Source organism: Alosa sapidissima, chromosome 3 (assembly GCF_018492685.1).
Source record: "Alosa sapidissima isolate fAloSap1 chromosome 3, fAloSap1.pri, whole genome shotgun sequence".
NCBI lineage: Eukaryota > Metazoa > Chordata > Actinopteri > Clupeiformes > Clupeidae > Alosa > Alosa sapidissima.
In genome coordinates this window covers 16,003,209-16,013,208 of record NC_055959.1, presented here as the reverse complement: position 1 = coordinate 16,013,208, position 10,000 = coordinate 16,003,209, and the positions used below count along the sequence as shown (strand labels likewise).

Here is a 10,000-nt window from a genome sequence, read left to right as displayed (position 1 = left end):
AGACAAGGAGAGAGAGAGAGAGAGAGAGAGAGAGAGAGAGAGAGAGAGAGAGAGAGAGAGAGAGAGAGAGAGAGAGAGAGAGTCCTGCGACTTACTGACTTACCTGTAACTTGCCATCGAATTCCAAAAGTAAGGTCAGCTCTGCTTTCTATCTCATGGTCAGAAGCACACCTAATTACATCCATCATGCACTAAACCAGTGACATTGTGGGAGTATTCCTTTATAGGTTGAGGTACAAGTGTATGTGAAATCTCATTTGTAGTAATGTCAGAAGATGTTGTTACATGTAATGTAATGAGGAATCAGGAAAGCGTGTCAGCTGTTTAGTTGATTTAGTCCCATATTTCTCTCAATTCACTTGTTTCTCCATGACTCAGGTGTCCTACTCCCGCCATATCCGGCCGGATGGCATGAAGACCCATCTGGACAGACCGCTGGTGGTTGACCCCCAGGAAAACCGCAACAACAACACCAACAAGACTTGCGCTGGGGAGCGTGAGGCCGACCAGGAGGCCCGGCTCAGCCAGCAGTGCGCCGAGGAGATCTTCCGCAAGCAGACGCGCCTCCACGAGCGGGCGGGGAGCACGGGAGGTGGGGAAGGAGGAGAGGGAGGTGGTGGAGGAGGAGTAGGAGGAGGAGATGAAGGAGCCGATCCCACAGAGTCCTCCTCACGGCGGAACCGCAAGGCAGGGGAGAGCGAGCACCACCAGGGCCAAAATCACCACTCCACCCACGAGCACCAGCACCACCACCACCGCCCGTGCGGGAGCACGACCCACCTCGAGGGGGTGGCCGAGGAGAAGCCGCATAGACGCAGCCACCAGCACCGCGAGCACCGGGGCCAGTGCACCCGCACCCGCGATCCGGAGGCGAAGGGCACCGAGCAGCCACACCGGAAGCCCCGGGGCCACCGCCGCGCCCACGAGGACGAGGAGGGAGGAGGAGGAGGAGGAGAAGGAGGAGGAGGAGGAGGAGGAGGTGGACGCCGACACAGGAACAAGAACTCGGAAGCAGGGGGCAGTGTGGAAGGCGGGGAGCGCAAGCCCAGGAGGCATCGCCATAGCGCCGCCTCAGGCAGTGAGGGGGAGTGCAAGCGAGAGAGGGGAGAAAGGGTCCGCCAGCACAGAGCCAGGAAGTGAGTAAGAAGGGGTCCTTCCTGGAGCAGGGGGCATGATGGGAAGGCGGAGATAGGAAAGGGCGATGTAGATTCAGTTGTCCAACTTAAAGATCAATGTTTTTCCTCTTGTATCATGTTAGTTACCGTATTTATTACGATCAATTTATTAATCTTAACTCTTATTCAGAACATCATTAACTGCAGTGAATAGATGGATGCAAGGCAAGAGCAGAAGAAAAGAAAGATGTTTTTTTTTTTCATTCAGCTTTCATTCAACTTCTCTCTGCCTCTCTCTCTCTGCCTCTCCCTTCTCTCTGCGTCCACCTGTAGGGAGGGCAGTGGGCCCACTCTGTCCACCACGCGGCCCATCCAGAAGACCCTGTCCCGGCAGGCCAGCGTATACAGCGAGGACATGGACAACGTGATGAACAGCAAGCTGGTCACCCAGCCGCCCTCTGCCTCTGCCCGCAACCGTGGTGGCACCGTCACCGCCAACACCACCCCCCACGCCAGCATCTATAACCTGGCCAACAGCACCCACAGCCTCTACCAGCCGCCCCCTGGTCCGGAGGGCAGCCTCATGCCCAGCCGAGCCACCAGCATGGCCTACCTGACCTGCATGGGCTACCCGCGGGCAGACCACACCAGTGTCGACATGCCACCCATGTTCCCCTCGCACAACGCCATCCTGCAAAGTAAGATTGGGTGTTGCCATATTGGATTTAGATAAGTTATTATTATTATTGTTATTGTTATTATTATTATTATTATTATTATTATTATTATTATTATTATTATTATTTGATTAGTTTGCATAATTTGCTTGATATGATAGCAGTAATGTTCAGATGGTGTTATAATGTGTTAAAATAGTGTTAAAATGTGTGAGATATTTCGATAAGGGTTTATAAATAATAGTTTAATATATATTTAAGAATATGGAAATATAGCTATTTGGCAGAATTGTTTTCTGTCTTTCATGTCAAAAACTTACTGAAGAACATGCTGCAATTATTTTTTAGTGAGCCTTTGTCAATTTAATTTTTAACTTTCTTTCTCATTTAACTTAGTCAATAAAAATGCAAACACTGAGCCCCTGCCCAAAAAGGAGGATAAGAATGATGATGACGATGATGACCCAAAAGACAGTGGTGGCCCCAGGCCTATGCCCCCATACAGCTCCATGTTTGTACTGTCCACCACCAACCCGTGAGTAAACCCAACACAAAACCTTTGTCCTTTCCACAGAATTACTGAAAATGACTTCCTTCCTTTAACCTTTAGATGGAGGATGTACAATCATGAATTATGCTTTTACCTTAATGTAGCTCTATTTTGATAGTGTCAATATAGTGTTATTACTGTAAGAATCACAAGGATCAATTGTAACAATTGTCCAATTGTGTGTCTGGCTTAGGTTTCGGAGGTTGTGCCATTACATTGTTACACTGAATTATTTTGAAATGACCATCCTGCTGGTCATCGCAATGAGCAGTATCGCCTTGGCTGCTGAAGACCCAGTCTGGCCCGACTCCCCCCGGAACAATGTGAGCAAGTCTTCTGCTTCATATAAACATCCCCGACCTTGGATCAGTCCATTGAGTTTGTTGTTGTTTTGTTTGTTGATGTTTATTTCCTTGTTTAGTGTCAGTCATCAGTGTCTAGGCAGAGTTAGCTACATCTTGTCCTTTAAACACCTCTGCTGCATCACATACTTCTTCAGTTTGAAGCTCATCCCTCCATCCCCCTATCCATCCAGACTTCCATCAGCCTGCCCATCCATCCACCCGTACTTCTCTCTCTCCTCTTTTCTCTCTTGTCCATCTGTCTTTCCTCCTCTCCCCATCCCTCCTTCTGTTGTCAGTGGTGTGTGTCAGGCTCTGCATGGTCTCCCCGGACCCCCCAATCATTCCTCCCCATCTGTGAGGATAGCTGAGGGCATGTTCAACTCTGAATTACTTTCTTTCTACCCCTTTCTTTGTTCTTTCTTTATCTCTCTATTTCTCTTACTTCGTTGTCCTTACTTCATTGTCTTTCTTTTTCTTTCTTTCTTTCTTTCTTTCTTTCTTTCTTTCTTTCTTTCTTTCTTTCTTTTTTCTTTCATTCATTTTGACCTCCAGTCTCTCTGTGTCTGGTTTCTGTTTGCTGATGTTTCTGTGTGTGTTTGCAGGTGCTGCGCTACTTTGACTATGTCTTCACTGGAGTCTTCACCTTTGAGATGCTGATTAAGGTAGTGGTTACGCCCCCACACACACACACTGCTCTGGCCTTTGTGTCTGATGGATAAAGCACGGGGCATCTCAGTGGAGAAACGCAGCTCTGTTTTTAGCAAAATTGTCCAGTAATGAGCCCATTGTGGCAGGAGAGGTTTGATGTAGGCTGAAGTGACCTTTCTCCTCTTCTGTTTTGCTCAGTTCTCTGCAAATTCTAATTTAAACGAGCCGTACTGGTGCGACTGTATAACCGTGCTGCCAAAGCACTGACCATAATAAGCAGACATACAGTGCAACCGGAAAGTTTTCAGACCCTTTCAAGTTTTCCACATTTTGTTATGTTTCAGACTTGGATAATTAAAATGGATTCAATTCATGTTTTTTTTTCCATCAATCTACACACAATACTCTAACACTCCACATAAAAGCAGGTGTTTAGAGAGTTTTGTAAATTAAAAAAAAAAAAAAAAAGACTGAAATATTTCATTTGGAGTCCACCTGTGCCTAAATGAATACATTTCCAAAACATTCCAAACACCTTTTTTTTGTGGAGTGTTGGAGTATTGTGTGTACTTTAGATTGATCATTGGGAAAATGAATTGAATCCATTTTTAGGTGAGTCTGAAACATGACAAAATGTGGAAAACTTGAAAGGGTCTGAAAACTTTCCGGTTGCACTGTATAAACCATACAGATTCACATGACGTGGAGGATGGCAGGATGTATGGCAAGTATGCATTAAGAAAGCACAAGCCTTAAGGAGTACTGCTGCTGCTATTACTTTGGATTTCCTCTCCTAATATACAGTATATATCTCAATTCAATTTCATTTAATAATGTCTTAATGTTGGATATTATCTTGTCGACCCCCCCCCCCCCCCCCCCCCCCCCCCTCTCTGTCTCTGTGTGCTTCTCCTCTCAGATGGTGGATTTGGGGCTGATCCTGCACCAGGGCTCCTATTTCCGTGACCTTTGGAACATCCTGGACTTTATAGTGGTTAGTGGTGCCCTGGTGGCCTTCGGCTTCACGTAAGTGTCATCCTGCCCATCCTCCCTCCTCCTCCTCCTCCTCCTCCTCCTCCTCCCAGCCCTTACCCTCCCCCCTTCCTCCCACCCCTACTGGCTAAACGCCTCAGCGCAGCTCCACTGATACCCCAGACAACCATCTCTCTAGAGTCTCTCTGTCTCTTTCCCTCTCTCTTGTTCCTGTTCTCACTTCCACACCTTCTCTGTAACTCTTCATGCTCTCTGTCTCCATTCAGCTCTATCTTTCTTCTCCTCCTCTCTCTCTCTCTGTCTCTTTCGCTCTATGACAAACACACGTGCACTCATTATTTTGGGTTTGGGTCAAGAGAATCCGAATTCCCCCTTCTCTATTCTTAGAATTTTAGCTAGTCCTGACACTCAAATGCCCCCCCCCCCCCCCCCCCTTTAATATCACTCCTTTTATTTTCCCCTTCAACACCCCTCTCCCAGTCCCTTCTCTTTCTATAAGCCTATTCAATCCCTCTTAGCCACCTCTTCCTCATCCTCCTCCTCCTCCTCCTCTTTGCCCCTGTCCGGCTCATTTCCGTGGGGGTGACGACCCCAGGCACCTGTAACCCTTTAGTGCCCAGGCCGTTCTGGAGCAGCAGGCAACACCACACACACACAGTCACACCCTCACACATGCATGCACACTCACACACACACACACACACACACACACACACACACACACACACACACACTTCCTTTCCTTCGATGGAGCAGGGAGACGGAGCAGCAGGTATTTCAGCCTCCTTCCTCTGCACGGCTTGGGGAGCCTGCCTGAGATGCGGGGATGGATGCGGGGGGCACTGAGCTTAGGGCGCAGGTTGGGGTCCGCCGGCGGGGTAGTGGTGGAAGAGAGCTGTGGGTGAGCTGAAGAGAGGAGAGGAGGAACAGGGACGGGTGGGTTTAGAGGCTTTAGGTTAACAGGTGAGGAGATCTGGAGGGACATGTGATTTCTGATTTTTTTTTTTGTTATTATTATTTTCATTTTTCTTTTTACTAGAAATGACTGAGACAGGCTTGATTGGTGGAGGTGTAAGAAAGACAGTGTAAATGAGAAACAGCACCAAGTGCAGAGGAAGAGCAAGGCAGAGAAGTAAGTGAGGAAGAGGAAGAAGAAGAAGAAGGAGGGTGGTGTAGAGAAACAGAGTGGAGAGGAGGAAAATGCATGAGGAGAGAAATGCAAGAGAGAAGAGGTGTGAAAAAAGGCTCAGAGTCAGAGAGGCTTATGGGAGTTTTTTTCATATGTCAGATTACAGACTTAGTGTGTAGTAAACACAGAAGACAGAAGTCAGGGACATGGGAACAGCTAATGGGTGGAATGATAAAAAAATGCCCGCCATTAACTCAAAAGATGCATTACCTGAAGCAGGCCCAGGTAAAGCTGATGTGGTGTGTGTGTGCATGTGTACATATTTGCGGCCTATACCCTGCAGCCCATAGTACATGCTGCATGCTTTCTGGAGACAGCATGCTGTAGATTCCGATTAACCTTTTTTTAAGTAACTGTCTAAATATGGATTCAAATGAGCGTGTTTAGTGATCTCCATTTGTGTGCAATCCTACAGTATCTCAGCCAGTGTTGGGGAAAAAAATAACATTCCAGTTGCAATGCATTCCCTTGGGCTGTTCGGTAGGAGATGGAATAGGTGTCTGTTTTTTTTGTTGTTGCAATTTTCCCTCCGGAAACCCAGTGGGGATCCCAGAAAAGGGTGATGATCTATTTCCCCCTCGTGTAGTATGCCAAGAATCTCCCAGGAGCTCTTTTGAAGCCAAACGGCATGAAAGCTGGACGGCGTGCGTGGTTTATCTGAGCACGCTCACTGCTCCGGGAGACAAAACAGCTGAGTCTCGATCGGCATCTGCGTACGGGAGCAGGGACGAGCGGTCCGGAGTTGTACACGTGCGCACACATGCATGACATCTGCATTATCTGCATGGATGCGAATGGCTTACATTGACCGTCGGTTAATCCCGAGGAGAGCCTATCCATACAGTACCTTGCCTTTTCTTTTCTTTCATAACGGACTGTCTGTTATCATGGTACGACGGTATGGCTCATAGGGTTTGCACCGTAGCAAACAAGTAATGACCTTCACCTTGCATCCTCAAGGGCATGCTCGCTGAGTAGAGAGACAGCGCCCTATTACTTGTGCCCTCACTTCCTTCTTTTGCATCCTTTAATCCCCCCCCCCCCCCCCCCAATCCTCGCACACTTTGCCAGTAGGAAATGCCAGTAGGCTTAAAAGGGTTCCTTCTCCTCACAGTCCTTTCTACCCCTCGTCCCCCTCCTTCCCCCCAGCCTTCCCTTGCCCATGCAGAGCCTCCCTGAGCTCTGGATGGCTGGCACTGCAGGCTCGCTGTAGTGCCCCCTGCCTGTGAGCTTGGTAATAGCTGTCCTCCATGAGTGTTCCTTTTCATATGTTATCAAACTGCTGCAGTATTGTTGTGAGTATGAGTATGAATGTGTATGATGGCTGTGATTGTGACATACTTGTGACATACTATTTGGTCTTTGAGTGTATTGTTTGGAATCATCTTGAGCCTAGATAGATAGATAGATAGATTTTCTAATTTATTGATTCTAGTCTAACAACTTCCAAAACCTTGCCCCTTTGAGTTCTCTGGTTATTACTTGTAAATTGCCATGAATAGATTCGTCATGTAGTGCCCCATGTGCACTGTATTCTTCTGGACTGGCCTGACTGAGCACCGTCATGGCTACAGACAAGGCTGATGGACAGAGAGATGGCCTCAGCTGATAATATACATTCGGTCAGTCTACCCTATGCAGCAAAGGGATTGTGGTGAAGGGCTGGGGGTTGGGGGTTAAGGCCTGCTCGGCAGACTGCATTAAAACCACTGCAAGCCAGAGCTGGCCGCACTGCCGTTACACAGGGTGAGATAACGCTGCGTGATTTGATTACGATCGAAGCGCTCCGAACCAATAGACAGACGGTTCCCATTGTAGATGTGCATCTGCTATTCAGACAAACGGTGGATCTGATTAGGCGCCCATTTGCTGTCTGGAGGCGATCTGAAGCACAGAGGCATTTTGGCCTCCTCTGGCAGAGCCTGGCCACTGTCCGGCTGGTGAGAGCCATGCCAGGAGTCACCGTGCCCTTCTGAGGGGAGAATATCTTTACTTTCGGCCCAGACACAGACGTAGCACAGATTTTGATTTTAAAGTCAGAGGAGGGTTTGGAAAAAATAATTAAGCATCCGGTGTGCCTATGTATATACACATTCAGATGGAATAGAAATGATTTTGGCCTGCTGAATGGAGACAGTGGGGATTAAAAACATACGTTTGTTAGAAGGGGAGGCTGAGATTCAACGATTCATTGCCTTTGTGTAATGACAGTGTAGTAGTCATCACATTAATCACATAGATGTTCATAGATTTACAACGCAGGACATTCGTTCGGGAATACTGTATAAAATATATGCTGGCGACATCTAAAGAGATGAAACACATCCAACGAGTGCTGCCCCCTTTGGACATCACTGCCCTTAAGTCCCCAGTCAAGCCCAGGCCAGCATGGGTGTAGTGAAGCGACAGGACTGCCAGGGCTGCTAATCATATGGTAGCTGTGCTATGACTCAGCACTCTAATGCTGTTGTCTGACTGAGGGGGGTCATATGGGCTTTGGGGGCATAGTGCTGTCTACCATGGCTGATGAGGCTGAAGTGTGTATGTGTGTGTGTGTGTTTGTGTGTGTGTGTGTGTGTGTGTGTGTGTGTGTGTGTGTGTGTGTGTGTGTGTGTGTGTGTGTGTGTGTGAGAGGAAGAGGCCAGTGGAGTTTGCAGAACATGCAGAAAGGCCCCTGCTTATGATAAATGCATGACTTCTTCTCAATACACAAGCCACACATAAGCATTCTTGGCAATGTGTGCATTTGTGTTTTCCCCCTCAACTGATTCCGATATCAGTTGACTGAGGTCGCGGGTAAGCTTGCATAACAACTTAAATGATGTGTCAGTAAAGATGTGAACACTGAATTTCTGACTGGATGAGTGTGTTTGTGTGTGTGTGTGTGTGTGTGGTGTGTGTGTGTGTGTGTGTGTGTGTGTGTGTGTGTGTGTGTTGTAATTTGTCTGAGTGCAATTACTTGAATTTGTATGACACTACAAGAGAATGCATCTGTCATTGGAAGACACTGGGTATTATTTCTATGGTTATTATGAAAACACATGGCATTGTACTCTTTTTCTCTCTCTCTCTCTCTTCTCTGTGTCTGTCTCATATTAATGTTCTTCCTCTTCCTCTTCCAAATCTTCCTCTCTCCCTTTCTCCTTCTTTTTTTTCTCTGTCTGTCTGTCTTTGAATGTCTTGTGCGTGTTTGTCTGTGTGAGTGTGTGTTTTTTTCTTTTCTTTGTGTGTATGTGTGTCTGTCTGCTTTGTCTTTCACTCTTCCTTCCTTTCTTTCTTTCTTTCTGTCTCTGTCTCGCTCACACTGCCCTTCTCTCATCTCTTCGATTGGCCTCTGCAGCAGCGGCGAAGGGTAAAGTGTTCCTTCTCTCTCTCTCTCTCTTTCTCTTTCTTTCTTTTCCTCTCTCCTTCTCTGCTACTCACTTCGATGCTCATCCTGCCAGTCATACGGCTTTCCTCTCTTTCTTTTTTGAATCTGAGTGTCTGTTTATCGCCCACATTGCTCTCTCTCTCTCTTTCTCTCTCTCTCTCTCTCTCTCTCTCTCTCTCTCTCTCTCTCTCTCTTTCTCTCTCTTTCTCTCTTTCTCTGTCTTTCTTTCAACTTCCCTATCTCTACCTCTCTTCCTCATCCTCTTTCTCTGTCTGTCAGCCTGTCTGTCTATCTGTTTGTCTCTCACTCTCTTGTCTTACTATCTCTGCTCTAGTCAATGTCTGTCACATTTTCTGTGGAGCTGGACTAAACAGAACTCACTCAAATACCCCCCCCCCCCCCCCCCCCCCCCCCCCCTACGTTCACCAAACATACACCTGCCACCCAACATGAGCAGGGTAGTTTACTCAATCAATAGCCCTGGTTCTTTAGCCACCCTATCAGCAGTGCATTAGTCCTATGAGGGATGCCTGTGTGGGTCCTGACTCTGGGTAACCATATCTGCTGAGAAAGCAACATCCAACACAGCGGCACCCAAGCCAAGGGTAAACCTGTAGCAAGCTGTGTCAGGACAATGCCAGTCTTGTGACTGGGAGGTAAACACTGTCTGTAAGGGGCCCTTCTTTTGTAAGAATGCTCTTAAAGCCCTGGTGTAGAGTACTATTATGGTAGAAATCGTAGATAGATAGATAGATAGATAGATAGATAGATAGATAGATAGATAGATAGATAGATAAATAGATAGATAGATAGATAGATAGATACTTTATTGATCCCCAGGGGAAATTCAAGGTCACAGTAGCATACAGACAACACACACACACATTCACTAACAGCAGAAAGTAATTAAAAGTATATAATATAAAAACACAACTAAGCAATAAGGACAGTAGAAGATAAATATACTAAATACTAAATATACTAAAATACAAATAATTATTATACTAAATAACACAATTCTAAAAAAAACAGTAGGAATCATATACAGTACAGTAGTATGAATCATATACAGTACCATGATGTTATACTTGAACTTAATGAGAAGACATGCCAT

General features: G+C 46.6%; 1 protein-coding gene across 1 annotated transcript in view; it reads left to right on the top strand.

Annotated features, from left to right (window-relative positions):
• The window catches only part of LOC121704904 (voltage-dependent P/Q-type calcium channel subunit alpha-1A-like), an 85,431-nt gene that overhangs the window by 41,564 nt on the left and 33,867 nt on the right, over positions 1-10,000 (top strand). The window contains exons 20-26 of the mRNA XM_042085449.1: positions 379-1,136; positions 1,449-1,813; positions 2,189-2,327; positions 2,536-2,665; positions 3,289-3,348; positions 4,254-4,360; positions 8,857-8,868. Coding sequence (XP_041941383.1) covers positions 379-1,136; positions 1,449-1,813; positions 2,189-2,327; positions 2,536-2,665; positions 3,289-3,348; positions 4,254-4,360; positions 8,857-8,868 — 1,571 coding nt within the window. The remainder of the gene's footprint in view (positions 1-378; positions 1,137-1,448; positions 1,814-2,188; positions 2,328-2,535; positions 2,666-3,288; positions 3,349-4,253; positions 4,361-8,856; positions 8,869-10,000) is intronic.